At 36.7% G+C, this 22739-nt stretch overlaps 1 protein-coding gene across 10 annotated transcripts in view; it reads right to left on the reverse strand.

Moving 5' to 3' along the window:
• LOC135227079 (uncharacterized) overlaps positions 1 to 14582 on the reverse strand; it is a 37920-nt gene extending 23338 nt beyond the window's left edge. For 5 of the 10 annotated variants that reach the window (XR_010317346.1, XR_010317340.1, XM_064266915.1 and 2 more), the window contains exons 1-3: positions 14430 to 14582; positions 8672 to 8840; positions 4144 to 5153 (exon numbers count right to left, since the gene is read on the reverse strand). Coding sequence is in view for 3 of the 10 variants with exons in the window: in XM_064266915.1 (XP_064122985.1) it covers positions 4144 to 5153; positions 8672 to 8795 (1134 nt within the window). In the remaining 7 variants the exon portion in view is untranslated. The other 5 variants (XR_010317342.1, XR_010317341.1, XR_010317343.1 and 2 more) reach the window with 5 other exon arrangements.
• Between the last annotated feature and the right edge of the window lie 8157 nt (positions 14583 to 22739).

Consider the following 22739-nt stretch of genomic DNA (forward strand, 5'->3'; position numbering starts at 1 on the left):
TACAGACGTAAAGTGACTTCGTTATGTTTGATACAAAATGTACTATAATGACAAACATCTGCACTCTTCTTTACCTGACCTAGCTGTTTTTGCTCGCAAAACTAAGCGGGCTGATGCTACAACCAGTGTGTCATTTTCCAGTATCAGATTGAATAGCATCTGTTTGCTTGGAGTTTTATTTTGGCTACAATTAAATATGGAGTAGTTTGCCTAGTGCAGTTGTGAGATCTGATCACCATATGTTTAAGCAAGGGGGCAAATTCATTCCTGCTTTCTACTGACATCTCCTGAATTCAGGTGTATTGGCTTTATCTTCTATTCTCTCATATTTAATTATTTACAACCCTTTCCTATAACTTGTCTCTATCTGCAATTTTATGACTGCCTTCTGGTGCATCAGCACCTCTTCCAGAAACGCTTAAAAAAGATGAAGAATATGGCAAAATTTTTTATCAATTTGCATTTCTCATAGCTAACAAACCTTCAGTCTTAACAACAGGATAATCTTCTAGTGCTAGCTGAAAATCGGTCAAAACATTCAAAGATTGTAAAATGAGGAATCTATGGCAACTGCAACTCATGCATATACGAGGCAGATGTTTGGTCATTGACCAAGCTTGGACCACCGCTGCATATCCAGCTTTAAAGTTCCCGTTGGCAAAAATTAGTGCTTACAAAGTCTTTCTGACTACTATGCATGCTCTCTGAAGTCAGAGGAAATGCAAATTACAGCAGTGCCTGATCTTACGTCATTTACTCATAAGACTTGCGAATTAAATAGAAAACAACCTAAATCAAACGAACCCTTTAAAAAATTACCCAGACACTTTGTAAATCTGTATAAGCAACACTATAACATCACTAAAGCAATTCGTTATTTGATACTTCAGCAATTTCAGTCTTTGTAATAAGAGCTGAACTGAAATCACAGTAGTACATATAGTACTTCATGATTACACCCAGAATTCCTGCCTCTCCTTCCACCTCCTCCAACTCTTCCATCCCTGTCATCACAGGTGCTACAAGGAAAGCCATTAACCTCCTCTTGCTCCTCCTCCTTATATAGAATGCAGTGATGAAAAGGGAGAAGATCCTAACAATTCACCTACACTGATAGAACAAATAATGAAAACACAGCTTTTAAACACTTGTCTTGTATGTGTGTATGCCTTGTAAGTTGTGACTTCATCATCATCATTCAATATTGCTGTCACTGTGTGACAGACTTAGATGGAAGTTAGCATATCCTAATATATGTCCACAAAAGGCCCAGTGTTACATCAACAGTCATAAATGAATCTTGGCATTGCTGGAATGGGGATGAAAACATTCTACAATGAACATTATCTACAGTGCCTCGATTGGACTAAAAGTTCTTTGCAATACACTCAGGCCACCAGCTGCACTGTTTTCTACCTTGTAATTTTATCTATGTCCTTTGTTCCCTCCCATCAAACTGTCCAACTTCTTCAATTTTCTGTTAAACCTACAACAGTCTATAACTGTGCCTTGGTGATTAGATTAAACTATAATTATCATTATCACTGAATTAAATGTAAACCTCCTATCATCCACATGATATACTGCCAATACAGCATTGGCAGAATGAAATGTGTTGGGAGGAAAACAATTCCTTTTAACTATTTCTTCTTCAAACAAATTGCAATTTTCTCTCATTTACCTCCAACAATGTAAATGTTACTTTACTGTTTATCATATTGTGTATCATGTCATTTTCAAAGAGCAACTTCTCTTGTCCTTTAAAAGATAAGACTTCTAAAACTAAAACTCATGTGGTTGTCTGAATCCAGAGTAGAAAAATATGGAAATAAATTATTCAATTTTGTTTGCAATCACATCATTGTCAAAACTCTTGAAATAATCAAAGCTCACTGCAATTCCATAGGTTAATATCACACAGAAGTGATTTTGCATGCAAGTAGTGTACAAAAACTAACAGCTATTCACAATCAACAAGCCATCTGACAAGCAGAGGAGAAGATCTAGAGTACTGCATAAAGTACATTGTTAAGAACAATTTCAATTACCACATTCATTTACACAACAACAATTGGATAAAACTTATTTTCTACTTGTGAAGTGATGCTTTCAGTAATATGTAAGTGTGACATCATAAATAAGCGTAAAATATGACCAATTAATTTAAAGGACACTTTGACATTTATTTATTACTAGTCCTTTTTCAGAGTGGAAATGAAAAAATCTTTTCCAAACTATGAAAAAATCAAAGTACATGATGTATATTGCTCTTAGACCTGGGCAGTACAAATGTAAAACATATCCAAATGTTAATTCTCAAACAAAAGAACCGAGAGCTAAGGTACTTATCATAAACCTTTTCACAACAGGTTAGGCTCAACACTATCATTGAATTAAAGACTACTACAAGTACTACTTCAAAAAGAACTACATTAGCATGTAATGTAATCAAAGTATTGTATATATCCTACAGTAGATTCACATCAACTGTGTATCTGATGTCTAGGTCAGTCCCTTATGACACTCCTGATTGGCTGCTGATAAGCCAATCACAGGGCTGGAAACTCTCTCGAGAGAGAGTTCACATAGGCAGGATGTATATCCCACCTCCCAAGAGATACGTCTTTCAAAAGTATCCCTCAGGTGAGGTGGAACACACATCCTGCCTATGTGAACTCTTGAGAGAGACAGAGTTTCCAGCCCTGTGACTGGTTTATCAACAGCCAATCAGGGGTGTCGTAAGAGACTGGCCTAGACATCAGATGCACAGTTGATGTGAATCTACTGTAGTTCTAAATAGCTTAAGAAATTGATGGCCTTACACTGAAGGTAGGACGGTAAGTTGAAACTGCTGCATGACTGTTACTTTTGAATAAAAGAAAAACTACAGTTACTAAGAATTTGACAACTGCAGCTTGCAAGTGGCAGTAGTTTAGACAAACACCTGTGAGGTCAGTTGTAATCATCAATACTACCAGATGCAGCTAATTTTCAATTGGCTTTTTCTTGGCTGTCAGTATTCCTTCTTAACTGTCTTTGGGCAAATAAAATCTAGCAATTTATCAAACAAGAAGTTAGGCTAGAGATGATCGGTGATGGAGAGGAGGCAAGTCCTCCTGACATGTCAAGGCTTTGAGTGGCCAACATCAATATAAGATAGTGTCCAAGTTCAGATGATTAACACAAAATCATCAACACAACTATGATAATAGTAAACAGCAAAATTCTAAGACCAATAAATAAATTGGCATAGCACAAGCTCTAAAAAACAAATGATTACATACATAGATGAAAAATATCAAAGAAAATTCATGAGGTGTGAAAGATGGAAGAAATTTTGTAAAGTTTTCATGCTAAACTGTCTTGTCTTGTAAGAAAATGTCCAGGAATGACAAATCTAAGTATAATGAATGTAGTCTCATATCAACTGTATGTTTCACTAGCACATACTTAAATGGCTCTCTTAATTTAATGCTCTTGAAATAAGTTCTTCCTTTTATTTGAGTTCAACACTTGGATAATATATGGCAATGTGTACTAACTGATTCCTTTACATGTAAAGGCCGAGCTAGAATTTAACTTGTAGCGAAGCCTTTGCTTGGACTCAATTCAAAATGTAAATACTACAGCAAACTGAAAGAAATTTGTGGGTCATCAGAGAAAAGACTTTAATCAATTCTCTTTCCATACTAAACATTGGTTAAAAAATCAACTCCTCCACTCTTAACACAAAACATAAAGCTCCACTCTATAAAGCAAATGACAACACACCAAGCAACAAGAAATAGTTGGTAAATAAAGGTGGCAATCAAAATGTCATTACAGTAAGTACAATAAACAGGTAGTGACCATTACATCTTGTGCCTCAGTTGTTATGAATACTATAAGTAGATAAATGAAAAGATTAGCTTTCTGAAATACTATTGACGGTAACACCATTCTGGGGAGAAACCTAAGTAAAAAGGATTGTCCTTATTTACTACATACACTACTTTACATAAAGGAATTTCCCTCATATGAAAAATGATCAATGTTGGTCACAGGATCCACAAGTCCAGAAGGTTTCTTAGATCTAAATGTTTCTATGCATTGTATCAATATGCAATATAAAATAATAAAAATAGTTTACCTCAATATACTTACCTCACCAACAGGGAGACAAATTGGAGGTTTATCCCATGGTTGACTTTTACATCGAAGTTCCTTGGGACCGACAAGAATATAGCCTTTGTCGCAAGAATAATACGCAACCGTGCCTGAGTCAAGATGTTTGAATTCAACATTCCCATTTTCGAGCTTTGGAGGCAGGAGGCAAAGATCTGTTTGGCTTGATAATGAGAATGTTCCTTTCTTTGTGAGTTTCTGAAGGTTACGATACACTATGAAGATTTTATCAGCCTCCGTTTCAAACATGAATTCATTGGGAAATGATGGACACCACTCAATGTCCCACTTGGGATTTAACAAGGAGTCTTCAAAGATTGTTAAATGTGGTCGAATATTTTCTGAAAACTTTAAAGTCAAATGTTTCCTCTGCTCGGTTTCTAACTGCCACACACAAGTTTCAGGAGTACTGGAAGGAAGAAACTTGTGTTCAACTTTTTCAACTGACATTCCAGGTGAGATAATACCATCTGAACATGTTGGAACCACACACTGGGTTTCTCCAGTAGAGGTAGTGGAATTTACAATACAAGTGTCTCCAGAAAGGGGAAAATTAACACTAAAGCCACCATCACAGCCAGAAGAAGCCTCAGCATCTGGTTTTTTATCGATTACATTAAGGCTTACATTAAAATTAGGGAGGATGTCCTGCAGGCTTTGACATAAATTCTCACCTTCCAGTGGCACCTGTGCTTGAGGATTCATGCGGACATAAAGTTCTAATAATGATCCGCTAGGCACTGAATCACACTCACGGCACTGAGCCTCAGCTTTTGTGTTCAACTCGCCATCTTTACCAACTTCAATAAAGTTTTCTGTTTCACATTCACCGCAGTCTTTGTTGAATTCCCGTGGGTTGCCGTCCACATACATCATCATAGACCCTAACCCACCTAGTCTTAGTTTATGTAAAAGTACCTGGAATTGTTGTTTTGTGGGGGCACCATAGCATTTGTAGCACAAACCAGAGCTAACTTCTTGCATGTCCACTGAAAAATAAGAAAGATTAACTTAAATTACTTGTATTATATCGCACAAAAAAACCACAGCACCATGAAATTACAGTAAGTAATACATCGCTTCATAAACTAATACATACTGTACAACATTACATGCATAATAATAGTAGTACAGTAATACTGCACTAAATGAATCTTAAGATTCTAAATAATATATGAGTAACCTTTTATACGCTATAAACAGAGATAAATGTGAAGGTGTTAACTGGAAATATTTTATTCTTTGCTTCAAAAGTATTTTTTCAATTGTCTTCTGTTTAGGAGACAGTTTCTTATTAAAGCCTGTGCTGCTAGCAATAGCTCACTCAGGCTGTTCTATCTTTAAAACCTTATCTCCACAGGTCTACTTATCAGCTTTCAGTTCCTATTGTTTTCTGTAAACAAAATTATTGGAGAGAGAGAGAGAGAGAGAGAGAGAGAGAGAGAGAGAGAGAGGAGAGATTGAGAAGAGAGAGAGAGAGAGAGAGAGAGAGAGAGAGAGAGAGAGAGAGAGAGAGAGAGAGAGAGAGATATCACACAATGTTATTGTATACAGAATCCTTTATAAAACTGCACATGTACATTTTAGTCTTTTTGGAAAACACTTGTACGTACATTTATGGTATATGTACTACATGTTGATGCAAAAATGTCACAATGGATCAACACTTCTGAGTGTATAACCTGATTCCTCCTCTTGAAGGTCTTCACTAGATGAGTGGGTTGCATACTTAATTATCAATCTGGTAGCCTGAGTTCGCTCCCTGCTGCTGCCAGTGCAGAACCAGAGGAATTTATTTCTGGTATTTAGAAATTCATTTTTCAATACAATTTGGTTCGGATCACACAAAAAGCTGTAGGTCCCATTGCCAAGTAACCAATTGGTTCCTGGCCACGTAAAAAAAATCTAATCCTTCGGGACAGCCCTAGGAGAGCTGTTAATCAGCTCAGTGGTCTGGGTAAACTAAGATATACAGGCAATCATTGGTTATAACCGGTTAATGGCACCTATGTTAGGTATGATATGGTGCCATAACTCTATTATTGGCACCTTATGGCACTGATAACCAAACCACAGCCCTTTATGGCGCTAGACAAGCCCCATAAAACCGAATTGCCATTAACCAAGTCTGCCGATATCCAGGGACTACCTGTACTTAACTTATTCTCCTCTTGTAGTCATTTCCCTGTAGTATTTTGTCTCTTGGGCATAAAACTTGAGACGTTATTACTTAAACATTCCTTCACACAAATATCTTTGGCCAGATGACACAGTTGTAACAACTGAGCTTTTTGGACACTTTAGATAAGCAACTGCTATTTAACAATTGGAAATTTTTTTTACCTATTCTTCCAAGCTTGTTGCTCAATAACTTTCTTGGACAGAAACTACTTTCAGTTGTCAGTAATCTATGTGACAACCTTTGCTCCATGAAGACCAGATGTCAGCTGCTAAAAAATCTGTTATCAGTTCTACTCCTTTTTAAGGTACTGACATCCTCCCATCACTAAAACCTCATCTATGTCATAAACTGTTATGGCTGTATAGCAGCTGACCATGAGCTGCTCAAGTCCAAGCACAACACCTAAAATGGGGTCTTTTTCTAGAAGTACCAATACATCTTTGTTGCAGCATTGTAAAGAATAGCCAAGCAGATAACGTATTCTAAATGAAACATATCCTCAGGCAACTGAGCTAAACAAGACATGGAAAAATGAAAATCATAAAGGAAAACTTGAAATGTGGCAAATAAACAATACCTAAATCAGTAACAAAAGACAAGGTACAGCAATGTTAATGACAAGTTAGTAAAAACACAGCCAAGGCTTTTATCTGCATGGAATTGAAACAGAGGTCAGGCTGGAATATGTATGAAACAAGAGAGTGGCATGCCAATTTCTGAGAGTGAACATCAGAAGTTGTCATTTTGAAAGGTAGATACTTATGGATAAAAAGACTTTTTCTGCCACTGAGAGGACTTTGGAGCCTGTAAGTAAACAAATCAAGGTGGGGATTCTCCTTTAGGAATGTATCTGAAATCTGAGCTATATACACAACTAGGCTACCATAAAGTGATGGATTTATGGTAAAAGAAATGTTTGATGCAGTCTTTGTAACACACAGGAAGTGATTTCTTAAAGAATTTCTACAAAAATCAACAAAATTTTAAATTTCTTACATTTGTATTTTTTATAACATACAAACCTGAGGGTCTTTCAATAGGATTATGCTTGCAAACACAAGCTGGAACAGCCATTAACTTTCAAACAAAGTAGTTAGTTATTGATGGTAAGGGGGAAGCCCTGTCCACTCGTCGGTCTGTACTCCACTTTGCCTTTCAGCCAAGGTATCAGAATGAGGGGTGGCTGAGGTGGGTCATAATTGTAAAGACCTTTAGCTGGGTGTGGAGACAGACATCACCAAGGGAAGACAATGTAGGGGATAACACTAGTGGGCACACTACTGAAAGCATGATCGAATGTATCACCGACGTACTGAGGACCCTTGAACTGGTAGACACCGCAACCGTAGACTGCAGTCCTGTAGGAACCGTAGTCACAGTTACAGTGGCAGCACCTCAAGTGGTAGGTCAAACCCTCAACACTTGACTACCCCAGGAGTCCTAGGGGCTCCACAACACCTAAAAAAACAAGTCAGGTCGAGAGGCAATCTCCCTTTGCCCAAGAAGGATAATTTCCCACTCCGAGCAAACAGACAGTCTGAAAGAAGTCAAACCGGTCAACTGTTCTACAATGGCTTCCTACTGACGAAGCAGTAGGAGACATCAAAGGAGAAAACCACTCCCTTAGGAGTAACAACAGCAGGGGCGAGAAATAATCAGAGAGAATCCTTAGTGTCATTGGCAGAGTACTGTATTGCATCCTAATGACACTGGAGAAATCTACTTCTCTCTTTTCTCCTCCCAGGCAAATTTCACCAAACATTTGGAAGGCCAGACACGACATTCACTACAGGACTATTGGTTGCAATCATACTTCCTGCATGATGCACACAAAGTACATAGGTTTACATATCTTTAACAAGGAGAGGAACCAATTATGTACATTACATATCTCTAACAAGGAGAGGAACCAATTATGTATATACAAAGTTTGTTTGCCAGGACAATGCCTTGAAACCAAAAGTTTCCTCTCCCTAAGCTGTTGCAAGTTAGGGGTTTGCATTACTGTATAGATATAAGGCAAACAAATAAACACACTCATATATCACAAAGCAAAAAAACAACAAAAAAAGCTGAATGGCAGGCAGGCAGAGATTGTAGCAGACATCTTGACTCGATGGGAGCTGAAAGGCAACAGCTGTTCCAGCTCGTGTTCACGAGTGAGCACAATCCTATGTAAAGACTGAAGGTTTGTATTTGTGTAGGAACAAACAAAAATACTGTATTGGGTACAGCAAACATTTTTAATCCCGTAAATTTTTAAAATGCAATGACTCTTCAATCTCTAAATGAAAACTATTACAACATGAATATTCAACAATATACCTGTCATAAAATGTGGAAAGGATTTAGGGATGATACAGTCCTCAGCTATCACAAATGGCAGGACACTTAGAAGTAGGGACAATAGTTGTCCCCACTGTAAGGGCCAGCGTGTGGCAGACATCATGGGCCACTCTTCAGTAGCCCAGAACTACACCTCCCTACATCACACCTGTTAACAGATTTCAATGAAAAGACATTAGTCAATATCTTATGAAACTACATTAATTAGGTGGAGGATCAGAAATGCATGAATCAGTAAATAAATGCTACATACAGTTTCCTTTACAGAATGGTATTTGTGTTATATGACAAAATTACTACGGTTTATTGCATTCGTAAAACATTTCCTCTATTTCATATATGTAGTATGTTCAGTGGAAGACAATTACAAAACCAAATAGACAAAAATTTCTTTGACAATTATATTGAGGAATTAATCACAAAATCTAATTCTGAGAAGTTTATTCATTTTACAATACATGACCAAATACAGGCAGTCCCCGGGTTACGACGGTCTCGGCTTACGACGTTCCGAGGTTACAGCGCTTTTCAATTATATTTATCAGACATTATTTCCAGGGTTACGACGCATGTTCCAGGGTTACAACGCATGTTCCAGGGTTACGACGCCTACAATGCTCATCTGGCAGATGAAATATGACACCAAAAATGCAAAATAATCAATATTTGAAGGTTTTTCTGATGAAAAATGCCATAAGAATGCAGTTTACATAGTTTTCAATGCACCCAAAGCATTCAAAGTAAGGTTTTCTTAGGATTTTTGAAGATGTTCCGGCTTACGACGATTTTCGGCTTACAACGTGTCTCAAGAACGGAACCCCCGTCGTAACCCGGGGACGCCTGTATACTGTACGTATATTAGTGCTCATGGATTATATCAATGCAAACTCGTTTCCTTTTTATGTCGAAAGGATTAAACATCAAATAAAAATATCCACGCTGTTAATTCCACATAAATTCTATTATGTACTGCAATTTATGCTAGCCTTATCTGTGGAGAAGACTGCTATTACAGGTAATGGTATAATAAAGTATTGCCATGGGTTTGCACGTACACAAATTTACCTTATTAAAGAAAATAAAATTTTGCATACTTTTATAAAATGAATAGGCATATATAGGCAGAGGGTGAAGTAAAGGTTCTTTGTCAAACTGATCAACTGAGTTTGGTGAGAAGGAAGGGAAGAGCCCTGGTGTCTGATATGCCTCCATGAAAAGATTCATGAAAACTGGGGCAAGATAGTTACAAAAAGTTTGAGAGGTAAGTGGAAAAAGCAGCCACAGGAATCAGGTATAGAATAACAGGGCAGAAATCCGTTATGCTGGAGTCAAAAGGATGCATAAAAGAAAAAAAAAAAAAAAAAAATACTGCCAGAGCTTCATAGGGCCGATGGTAGGCATTGACCCTGTAAGGACGGCAATTATGGTCAGTAGTTCCATCAAGATAAGGAATTGAGAAAAAGATTGCAAACTAATGAGCATTCAATGCAGAAAAGAGATCATTAAATTCATAGAGACAGTAATAAATCCATCCAATCAGCCTACATAAATGATTTCTTACATCAATTACAACTGGAATATGCTGTTTCACAAAGAATAACAAACAAAACATAAATCTTCAAAAAAAATTCATCTTAAAAACGTACATATTAATACCAAAAGTGTACAATTCATTTTGTATTCAGTACTACGTATACTGTACTACAATTTCCCTTCCCACATAGTTCAGTCAAACTCCTCAACAAAACCATCATGAACGATCCAATCAAAATACAACATGGGAAACGGAACTGCTGTCAGGGTCAGTGGGTGACAAACTTGGTGTAGAGTGGGGAAGGGGCAGCTCCCCTAAATGTCAACCGAGGCACTGAAAGATGGATGGGGAGAGTCTCCTTGCCATAATGTCAAAGGTTGCAGAGAGTTAGGATGCACATGAAATGGAAATGGCTACAAGAGCTGGCAAATAAGAATACGATCAAAGAAATCGCTGGCTTATCTAACAGCACTTTTATGTATAACTGCAGGTCTGAATGGATCACAGACACTCCTGGAAATGACAAGATCAACTTTTTCATGTAGTTCCAAAGACACTTTATGTTTAACAATTGGACAATTTCTGCCTCATCTTCTGTCAAAACCTCTTACTCTGTTGCATACTCCTGCCTGACTGATTGCCATTAAACCCTCAGCTCAGCAATAACGTCTTCGTCAAACTCCATCAACCTGACTTAATGAGACAACGTGACATTCTTCAGGATGCTCTTGAAAGGGAAGCTGGTGAAACTGAGGAAGCATTTCATAACATTCCTTTCCATACAAGGTATTTAATATTGACACTGCTGCTAATCCCCAGCATCATCAAAATGGTCTATTGAATCCTTTACTTTTACATTCCTCAAAATCTCCATTGCCCTATCATGTCTAGCTCTTTGTCATCTAGCCTTGATAATAAGATATGGCAGTAGAGATGAAACCTAGATCCAAAAGACTGGATAAGAGGTAGTTTCAGGATGCAGGAACATCTTAATACGTATTCTCAAAACAATCCTCCATAGTCATGGGATAAATGAAAGCATTTTTTTTTTGTGATGAGGAAGAATTAGTTTAGGATTTTTTCTCACCTGGCATATCAATCACAGACTATACTCTGTTTTTTTCCATCTGTCCATCCGCCTGTGGTGTTTGCGCATGGTAACACTGCGTCCCGGGCTTTAAATGATATCTTATTTCGAATATTAACGGTGTAATCGTATACAGTAAATTATTAAAACTTTTCAGTTGCAAATGTGCACCCAGATATCCTTTTATTTACCTAAAACTTACAAATAGCGTAACTATATAAAGACCGGGACGCAGTGTTACCATGCGCGACCACCTCAGGCGGATGGACAGATGGAAAAAAACAGAGTATAGGAAAACTTTGCCCACTTTGAAGTTTACAGTTGGAGGCTAATGTCGTCGTCCACCACAACTTATCGCTGGACTTGTACATTACAGATAGTTGCTCCTTTGGATTTTCAGAAAAATACTGATTGATTGATTGATACTATATTAATCTAGCATCGCGACAACTAGGTCATTGATGCTGTTCAGAACAATTACATCCAAATAAATGTGAGATTGAAATCTCTTTCCAAATTGAAAAGTAATGCAAATCCCTTATCAGCCTTGAATCCTGGCACAGTAGCCTATTCTTTCAGAAAGAGTAATGCCTTTTTGGATATACTTTTACAGGAGGCTTAATACGTATTCAAAATTTGCTTTATGCTGTAATTACCATCTTAAATCTATCACTTCAAGATTTCCAGAAATATCTTAGCAACCCCTTTTGCGGTTTCTTCTGGTGTTGCTGTAAAGCAAACATCACCTCGTATTTAAAAACTCTCTCACTAGACATCCGTACTTATAACTAATGTTCCCAATGCAACCTAAGCCTTCTATTCTATCTTTTTAATCATAAAACAGTGGTAAGGCCTTCATTATTAATATCTGGAAGGATATTGCAGGCTTGACTCTTATTACATAGTCTAGAATCAGATAAATAAGAATATCTCCCATCTAAACTGACATCTTGTCTTTTGTTTCTTCCCTACACACTTTTTACTTCAAGATCAAGTTTTTACTTGCCTTCCCTGGCTTTGCAGTAGTACCCAACTCACTTGCACTGTGATTGGCAGATTTTTTCTCAGTTACCACATACAGTATGACTTGTAAGCAATCAAAGTTGTAACTGCTCCATTCAAGACACAATGCAACTGTTCAGGATTCCTCTCATGAGTCACAACACATTCAGCCACCCAAAGTTCCTCTGCAATGGCTCAACATAAAGGTATCAAAAGAGACTGAGGAAGTCTCACAATAACTGGTTGAGCATGACTGATACACTTGCCCAGTCTTGGGTGACACTGCAGAGAATATACAAATGTTCCGGGCAATTATGCTGTGCATCAATACATCTCAACTGAACGACAAGGTGTATTGAGCGGAAGGATTTAAAGAATAAACTTTTTTATTGTAAGACCATAATTCTAACTTTATGGAGTTAATCTTATATGAGCAAGATATGAAAATACAAAACTGGAAAACATATAAAGCCGTTTTGAATTGGCTGGGTCTCAAATGAATTAAAATGAGCAACTTCTGATAACTGAACTTGTTAAAATTCTCTTCCTTCATTTCAAGAGGATTACAGTACAGTATCTTCGTTATACTGTAAATGTATAATGCACTTATAACCAAAGTAGTTTAGAAAAATGCTCCAAACCACACATACTTCAAGAAAACAAATTGACTAACAAATCATCTAAAACAATTATGGCATAAAAAGGTCATGGCACAGACACTTAATAAATAATCTGAACCAAATGTTCTAAAATACAACTCCTAAAGATGTGACTTATCCAAATTTATGAGACAGGAGAAAAGAGATCTATCTCCTTTAAAACACCTAAAATAAAAAAATCCTTGAAGTCAATTTTGATAAAGGGTAGACATCCTCCTATTGCATACTAACACTCACATTCTAGGTAAAGTTATTAAGGATGGGAGAACAAAACATCTCCAAGCAAGTGAAGAGTATATGATTATTCAGCACCAGCCCTTCAGGGATAAATGTGAAACTATACACAAAAGATGGTAAATTTCTCAAATTACCTCACTCGTACTAAATTATATACGTACACCCTTTTATGTAAGGCTCAGTCAACAAATTTTATTAACAGACAACCTCTGTGCAGAGCTCTTCTGTGGAATTAACAAGGTGGTGAACGCAACAGCCCTAGCAAAGAAAAACTGACAATTCTTGTATGGTTCCCGGTGTCACGGTCACTCAACAAAATAATTGGGCTTTTAAGTTAATAAAATACTGCAAGTGTAACTTACAGTACCCAGCATTGATTAACCATTAATGCACAGTGGCCTACTCTACCTATCACTAATTTCACTTTTAAAAGCCTTTAATTAGTATGGTAATCAGAACAGTCTGCTAAATGTTTACTTATTAGGCTACGGACCTACACTGGGGGTACGCTGTACAATAGCCTTGGTGGCCTAGGTTACATGGATTCATAATTTTTGTTTCAGCGGTCTATGCTATCTTTTTCTTCGATTCTAGCAAATAATTTCTACGTAATCCTTCACTTTGCCTCGCTAAGACAGGCTTTGAACGACCCTACCCTACCGGCAGTGAGGCTATAGGGGCTAGTACTTTACACCACCACAGGCTCCACTGACGCAGATTTTGGCAGAGACCAAATACACAGACGACGAGAGGAGACTAAGGGTTTGATAAGCTCGGCCCTTTCAACCACTGACACTTTGCAGGGGCCAACGGATACGGCAACTAAAACCCAATTACCTTCATCAAGCTCGCTTTTTCTGACTCACTACGGTAGAGCGACTGCACCAGACAATGTACTCCCTCCTCAGAAAAAGTTAGACGCTTCCTTTGGAGGCTTGATAATGTGCACAGTCTATAGCTGTGATAGGGGTGGTCTTTCCCCTTCAATTACACACGGCATGCGATTTATATTTGGCAGCAAATTGGTCTTAATTACCGAATACCATCACATTAGCTTCCCTAATGCCCATCCTACTTCCTTCGATCTGTCAAGCATCCCGCAACTTTGTTCGCTCGTTGTTTTCCACCGAATTTTGGCACAGCAGCGTTTCTGGCTGCAGCAAATTAACAGCTTTTTTATCCTTAATATAATAACTTTAACTAATGACAATATATTACCTGAATAGCTCCACTGTGATGAATGTATTGAGTGTGAATCATTGCAATTGATTACTCGCGTCACAGTTTAATTGTCTACTGTCTGCTTTAAGATGGGGTTGAGTTTCAACATTTTCTCTCGAAAATATTTCAGTTTATTGTAACATTACTCACTTATGCTTACTTAAGATATTATAAATCATAAAATAAATTAATTTTTATGCCATTTATATGGCTAAAATGATTTCATTTGTATTATCTTAGATTATTTGTCCAATACATAAGCTGTATATAACGGCTTCGTCTGCAGCCGAAAGGGAGTGGTAAGATGTTAACTGACGATTTTATATTCCCATGACATTTTATATGGCGGTACTGTCGGCATCACATTGAAAAAAAGGAAATGCCTTCATTCTAAAGCCCGTATTGCATTGATTTGAGGCGGTACATTTTTTTATATCAAAATAGTTTGATATTATCGTCTTTTTTAGGTTTAGAATTTCTAGTTAGACAATATGGCAATATTGAATACATCATGGAAAACAAAAATGCCCGTGAAAAGGTTATCTCACAAACTGGCATCTGCTTTATACAAAAAGAAGAAAAAAAAGGACTTGCTTGGGCTGTTGTGCTCAAGGATATCTTCAACAATTGTTTGTTTGTCTGTATCATCTCTTTCCGCTCTCTCAAAAGGATTCAAAGAAAGTTCCTAAAAGATTGATATATGACGAATACAAAGGGATATTGGGTACTTCACGGAGATGAAGCGCACAAACTGATAAAAAATAAGAGCTGGTGTCATCTTTAGGCTATGATACCCAGACATGGGATAACATGACCCTTGGTTTGCCTTTATTTTTTTTTATTTACCATCCAAGAGGCGTTAATGAGAAGAAGAACTGTTCCAGTATGTGGGAGATAATATGGGTTTGCTTCAGACCTGTTGTGTGATTCTTTGTTTTACTTTTTTGTTGTAGAGGTGGAATTAAAATAATATGGTCACTGGAATATTTTGGAGGAAAGAAAAGCAAGATAAACAATGTTTATGCTTGAGTTGCGATGCTTAGGCATTTAAGTAGATTTCAGTAGCACTATCTTAATTTCATAATAAATTTATAAGACCTCAAGCAATGTTAATCTTGAGTTAATTATGTACAAGCCAATTCATGTTTGCAGTGAAATTAACAAGCATAAGGCTAGATAAAGTTTTATTAATTTGATTTTAAATGAAAGGACTATAAGAGAGAGAATTAGATATTATAGTATAAAAGAAAAAAAAAGAACTTTAGTTAATACAACAGAGCTGTACCGAATACATAGCAATTTTCTAGAGCGAAAGCTTTTGGAAAATTGGAGGTTTTATATTTAGATATTCAATATTCCAACTTCTGCTTATATATGAAAACTTTTTTTATTTGTTAATATGTATTTGATCATACCTTCTATTCGGTCTACCATGAGATTCCGTAAGCGCAAGTAATTTTAAAGGATAATTCGTGACATTAACAAGGCGCCATGAGACTAAACGACTTACTTTAAAAATTAAACAACAACAATGCAAAGGGGACTAATAGCACTTACATCTTCAGAATTTCCCATAGGCAAGGAGGAGGAGGAGGAAGGAGGAGGAGGAGGAGGAGGAGGAGGAGGAGGAGGAGGAGGAGGAGGAGGAGGAGGAGGAGTGAGGAGGAGGAGGAGGATACATTACAGGACGCTTGGATAGACAGTGCCCTGCCAAGGTTAAGGATGAGGAAAGCCACTTGGGATTGAGTAGGGACAGGATGTGTTGAGTAGACGCGCACGTTTATACTATTCTGGAGAAAAGGGTTACGTGCCAGTAGCCTATAGGCTCTTCCTATAAATAGTCGTAGGTAGAGGCTAGAAACGGAGGACAGTATCATTTGCTAGCAAAATTTTATTACTCAGTCTTGTAAGTTTAATAATTGTTCATTGAATCTAATGACGGAACATGTACTACTGCAGCTATTTTGTAGATTATAATGTTTACTGGAAATATAGTTTTCTGAAGCTCTTCTCACTAAGCAAAATTCAAATTTAAAACTTCAATGTTGCTGCAGATTTGGGTTTTGCCCAGTGAGCTGCCGTGGTATTGGGTATCTCCTCGCATAATGTGAGTGCATATTTGGGTTGGGTTACATAGTGGTACCATCGTATAATCTGCAGGCTTGATTTTCTAGCATTTACAAGAACTGTCACTATTAAAGTATAAATACTTTTAGAAATCTGAAGGGAATCGGATAGATTATTATTATTATTATTATTATTATTATTATTATTATTATTATTATTATTATTATTATTATTATTATTATTACTGGATATGCACAAACATTCACATGAAAGCATAAAAAGCATAGAGCAGAATACCCATACGTGAACAAACAGAACACAGAGGAACAGCAAGACGTAGGTGCAAAAAGAGAAGAACCACCACCACTCCAAGGATACTCCAAATAAACATCCTTCATTAGTAATGAAAAGACCAGGATAATGCCTGGTGAAAGGCTTTATCAGAAAAGATATGTAGGTTATTCTTGGCATTTATAACTGACATTTGTAAAAGAAGAGCAGTAGCCCGTACTGACTTTGAAAGTCCAATAGAAAGCCAATAGGTTAATCGTCTTAGTTATATGAAAGTATTTTAGTTTGTGAAATCGTTGTTCGTGACATAAACCAAAATCGTGAAAACTGAGATCGAAACCAAAGCAAAATAGTTCGTAAAGACGCTACCCTAGACGTAGTGGCCATAGAGAACTCTATGCTTGGCGGGAAGAGGGGTTTCTCCATGAGTGGGGCGGGGTGGGGGAAGGGGCGATATATTGGGTGGACAATAGAGTGCATGGTGGATGCCTGCCGCTAACAGAGAAAATACGATGAAAGTCCGTGCGCGCGCGCGCACTTGCGCGAACGTAATAGTTTAACAATGTAACGTTAGTACTATTGGCTTGCTAAAACCCAAATCATGTCACCGAATGCTTTTTATATAAATCGATAAAGCTACTCACAGAGGCATAAGAAACTTTAGTTGCATTGGCTTGCAACGCCACCCACCACACCCAACGCGCTCTGACCAAACAAGACATTATTATTAAGAGAGGAAAGATACAACGAAACAGTTTCAGCAACTTATGTAAATATTCCATTGGCATACAAAGGGAAGTAAAAGACATGTAGATTCAGTTGTCTGAATGATAGGGTGCACTCCCGTAGATTTTGACAATAACAAAGGCGATGCATTGAAATGTGAGCTTGGCAGGGAGGAATTACTCGTCCCTAGCGTCCGCCATCATACTAAGAGCCAAATTGGAGCAAAGGCAAACTATAAAAACTGGCCTATTTCGAATCATATGCTGTCGTTGTGTTAAAAATAACACACACACACACTATATAATCATATATATATATATATATATATATATATATATATATATATATGTATGCTTAAAAAATCACAGTAGATGCACGTGACTTCATAAATAAGCGAATACCACTGGGAAAATGATAGTCAGAAATCCAAGCGCTTTCGTCTTTATTCAGACATCGTCAAGTAGCTCCTTGACGATGTCTGAATAAAGACGAAAGCGCTTGGATTTCTGACTATCATTTTTCCCGTGGTATTCGCTTATATATGTGTATATATATATATGCATATATGATCTAATATATATATATATACATATATTGCTATATTATGCATATAGATAATATATGTATATATATATATATATATGCATATATATATATATATATATATATATATATATATATATATATATATATATCATATATATATCATATATATATATGCAATATATATATATATATATATATATATACATATATATATATATATATATATATATATATATATATATATACTATAATATATATATATATATATATATATATATATAGATATATACATATAATATATATATATATATATATACTATATATATATATATATATACTATATATATATATATACATATAGATATATATACATATTATATACATATATATATATATATATATATATATATATATATATATATATATATTATATATAGTGCTCTGCATATATATCCCTAATATAGTATTCCTTATGACAATATTTGTTAGTAAAAAAAGCACTGTTATACAAATTACATCAAACGGTAGACTATTGTTTAATGTTATCCTATGCACACACCACCTTCATGAAATAAAAAAAAATGTAGGTTAAGTGATGATGAATTCAGACACATTTATATATTATTATTTTACAAATGTGCGTTGCTTATTTACTCACATTTGCACAAACAAAATAAGAACTCGCTTAAGTCAAATTTACAATTCATCAACACGTTTCTGAGCTGACACGTATCGAAGTTTATCCTCATTCAAGGTCTCTGAAATCACCAGTTAACCAAACATTTGAGTTTTTTTTTTTTATGAAAACTATATAAACTAACAACTGCTGGCTTAAACAGAATGCCCTCAGATAGAATATAGCTTATATGTAATAGAATGTAGCTCGAAAGAAACAAAATAACTTCTGTTGTTGTGAATGTAAAAATCTTGTAAAGAACTTGAGTCTTGAGTTTCGTTGCTTGCCAGAGCACCGCTAGCGGTTGCTGGAGCAGATTGAGAGCACTCATCGGAGAATAAAGGCAGGTTTCTGTTAACGCATGAGGTCATCCTCAACAACGCTTCGTCATGCACTTGAATGCAAGCACACACAATTATTAGTCTTGCTTGCATGTCTTGTAAACCAGAGAGATCCACCTTGTAAAACGCAGGCAGATCGTGCACTTGGGAGTAACATCGGTCTATGTTCGAAATTCAGATTTTCTCTTATGTTTTCATTTATAGCTCATGCCAAACAAGTATACAATACCAGAACATTTCTTTAAAAGCAGAATTTTTGTTTAATAGACAGTGGATCTTACGTTGGCATGTAATTTAGTAAAATGAATGATTTACGATGAAAGCGCCCATGGCCGGAGGACAGGCGCACGCAGAGGTGTTGACTGCAGTAGTTGAGCGTCCACCATAGGAAATAATGTTCGATGGAGCTGTAGTTTGTAGTTTTATCAGTAGTTAACAGGGGAATAAATAAATTCGAACATCTTAAAGCGGTTTCAGTGAAAGATATACTAATAGTTTCTGTAATTTCGTTCATAAATTTCTTCATAGATTTAGCGACTAATGGCGACTTCAGACAAAAAGCGAAACAAGGCCTAGACGCTATTCACATTACCTAAACCAAATCACCAGTTTTCTTCTTACTCAGAGGCTCTTTTCTTTGAAAGGACACTTGTTCGCTTGTATGGTGTTTTTACGATGCATGGAACCAGAGGCTATTCAGCAACGGGACCAACGGACTTTACGTGACTTCCGAACCACGTCGAGAGTGAACTTCTATCACCAGAAATTACACATCTCTAACACCTTAATGGAATGCCCGAGATTCGAACTCGCGCCCACCGAGGTGGCAGGCCAAGACCATACCGATCATGCCACTGAGGCGCTTTGTTCGCTTGCTGCAAGCATATATTTTCTACTACCGGAGAATTGTGATTCTGATGGATTAACTTATTTCTACAAACGACCTCACAAATGATTATCCTATAACTTTCTTCCATTTTACACGCCCATGTAAATATTGCAACGAATTGGCGAACTGTTTCGGCAAGAAGAAAGTGAAATATATTAAGTCATATTTTGCTGGGTTCAAATTCGTAACGATACTGTGCTGCGCCTATAAAAGATACGTATTTATACAATATCTGATTAAAAGTACGCAGAAGACTCGAAATATATTTAATTTTAAAATGAAGAGCGACAAACGCTCAGTATCAGGTGAACCTCTTTGTTGTGTGAAATAAACAAAAATAACTAATGGCAGACTACAAATACCAAAGTAAAGTTATAGATCAAATTTGAAACGCATGATGCTTCCATAACTCGGAAAAGAGAAGTTATTCGAAATTTAAACTTGATAATGGGGAAAGTACTGCAGTATTACAATGCACATAAAACAAAACTTTTGCCAAATAGGGAAGTCCACTATTAAATGGTCTGTACACATACCATACTTATGTATGACTTGCTTATATATATATATATATATATATATATATATGTATATATATATATATATATATGTATATCTACGTATACCATACACTAATACATACATACACACACACACACACACACACACACACACACACATATATATATATAATATATATATATATATATATATATATATATATATATATATATATAGGTGTGTGTGTGTTTGCGTCTGTCAGAGAGAGAGAGAGAGAGAGAGAGAGAGAGAGAGAGAGAGAGAGAGAGAGATACATATTTATACATAAACATATATGTCTGCCAGAGAGAAAGAGAGTTGGTATACATATACATATGTGTCTGTCAGAGAGAGAGAGAGAGAGAGAGAGAGAGAGAGAGAGAGAGAGAGAGAGAGAGAGAGAGGTCCGAGTGTGTACCATGAAGTTTTTCTACCCAAATCTGGGATACCTTCTGCTCAACAACAGTTTAATTAAATTAGAGATGTTTTGATTGTAAAGTACATTTTTTTACGCCAAAATAACATTTGGAAATCAAGTCAAACACATTAGGCTGAGAAGACTACAGAAAACTCATTATCACTTGAGATAAAATAGGAGGTCAAATGCATTATCGTTTTTAAGAAAATATTAGGCATAACTATTCAAGTAACAATTTTTTTTCAAGGAAAAAATGTTTATTTGCATTTTTTTTTTGAGTAAGAGGCCTATTTGGTAATACACCGAGAGACAACAGAAGGGAAATTATTCACTGTTAAATTCATCTTTTGGCCGATTCAGCAATATTGCAAATCATTGATTTTAACAACCAGAACATTTCTAAGCTTTCAAAAAACGATAATATTATACTTTTGGTGGATATGTGCAAACAGCGCCGTAAACCAAGAGGATAAAGTCAGCATTCAAACCAAAACTGGTTTTGAATTCTTATCTGGTGAAACATGGCGAAGGCTATTGGCGTCACTGAGGAGGTGGGGTGGGATGGGGTGGGGGTGTCCTCCCCGGCCGGTATGTCCGTCAGGGGCGACACTCTTGGTATCGTTTGATGTTATTAGCGATTTCACTTCTAACAAAGCTCGTAGGGTTCCGTTTTAAATCTGCTGCGTTGTTTCTGTTTTAGCTTTATGAAATACAATAAATAATCGTGATGTCAAGACTTGAAATGCGCGCTTAATCTTCACCACTCAAAGAGTACTTTTTAACGCGAGAATGGGACGACACTGTTTCAGAGTCCGTCCCGGGCGCCACTGACGATGCCCTGTTGGGAACTTGGGAGCGGTCTGTGACAATCAAAGGCTACGGCAAGTAACAGAGGTTAGCTAGATAAGGGAAGGTTAGTTTGATATGACGCTCACAGACGCGGCCAACACGGCTACTGTTAAGTACCCAGATACCAAGAAAATGGTGACGACGGAAAAGTTCAGCGAGACGTATCATTAACCAGTCTAGAAGAGACGCCTTGGTTATTTTAGTCGATAAGTTCGAAACAACGCTAGACTCACTTAATGGATAATAGCAAATTGAAGGTCTACCCACACCAAGACAATTTTCCGTTACAGGGTAGAAAGTAAATCATGAACTAAAATAAACCCCATACGGTAGTGAGCTAATATTAGCCTCTTCCAGCTCACACCACCGACTCTACGCCACATAAAGAAGAAAAGCCATGGGTGGTAGAGTAACATGTGCTAAAGGTCTCGCAAGCATCATCCAGTTTGTAGAATAGTGTAAACCTCTTTCACTAGATGGCACTGCCTAAGGTTAGATTTACAAAATGTCAGGTATCTGTTGATGGAACATTACAAGTCAATAAAATTAGGATTACTATATCTATGTTTTAAAATGGCCTCATTTCTAACTGAATGACATGTATTTGCCATTATTCCCTGACGAATTCTATGTAAATAATCAGCAGCATGTTCATGTCTCTTCTGTATAAAGTAACAGAGAAAAGTACTACTTTAACTTTCTCTTTGCATGATTAAGTTGCTTTGGCTTTCTTTTAGAAGCGTTATACTAAAAGGACAGAGTGGGCCCTTACTTTTAATTCACTTAAATACAGTGGTTGAAAGGACAGGTAACCAAGTGTCTTTGTATAGACCACGCTTGTTTGGAACCCATGAAAAAAGATAGAGTCAAGAAATAGAAAAACAGTAAAAAAAATCTGAAAAATGGCCGATAGAAGGCCCCTATTCAGCAGTAACGAAAAGATGGGTGAAATCAAACACGCTCA

This window comes from Macrobrachium nipponense, chromosome 15 (genome assembly GCF_015104395.2).
Source record: "Macrobrachium nipponense isolate FS-2020 chromosome 15, ASM1510439v2, whole genome shotgun sequence".
Classification (NCBI taxonomy): domain Eukaryota; kingdom Metazoa; phylum Arthropoda; class Malacostraca; order Decapoda; family Palaemonidae; genus Macrobrachium; species Macrobrachium nipponense.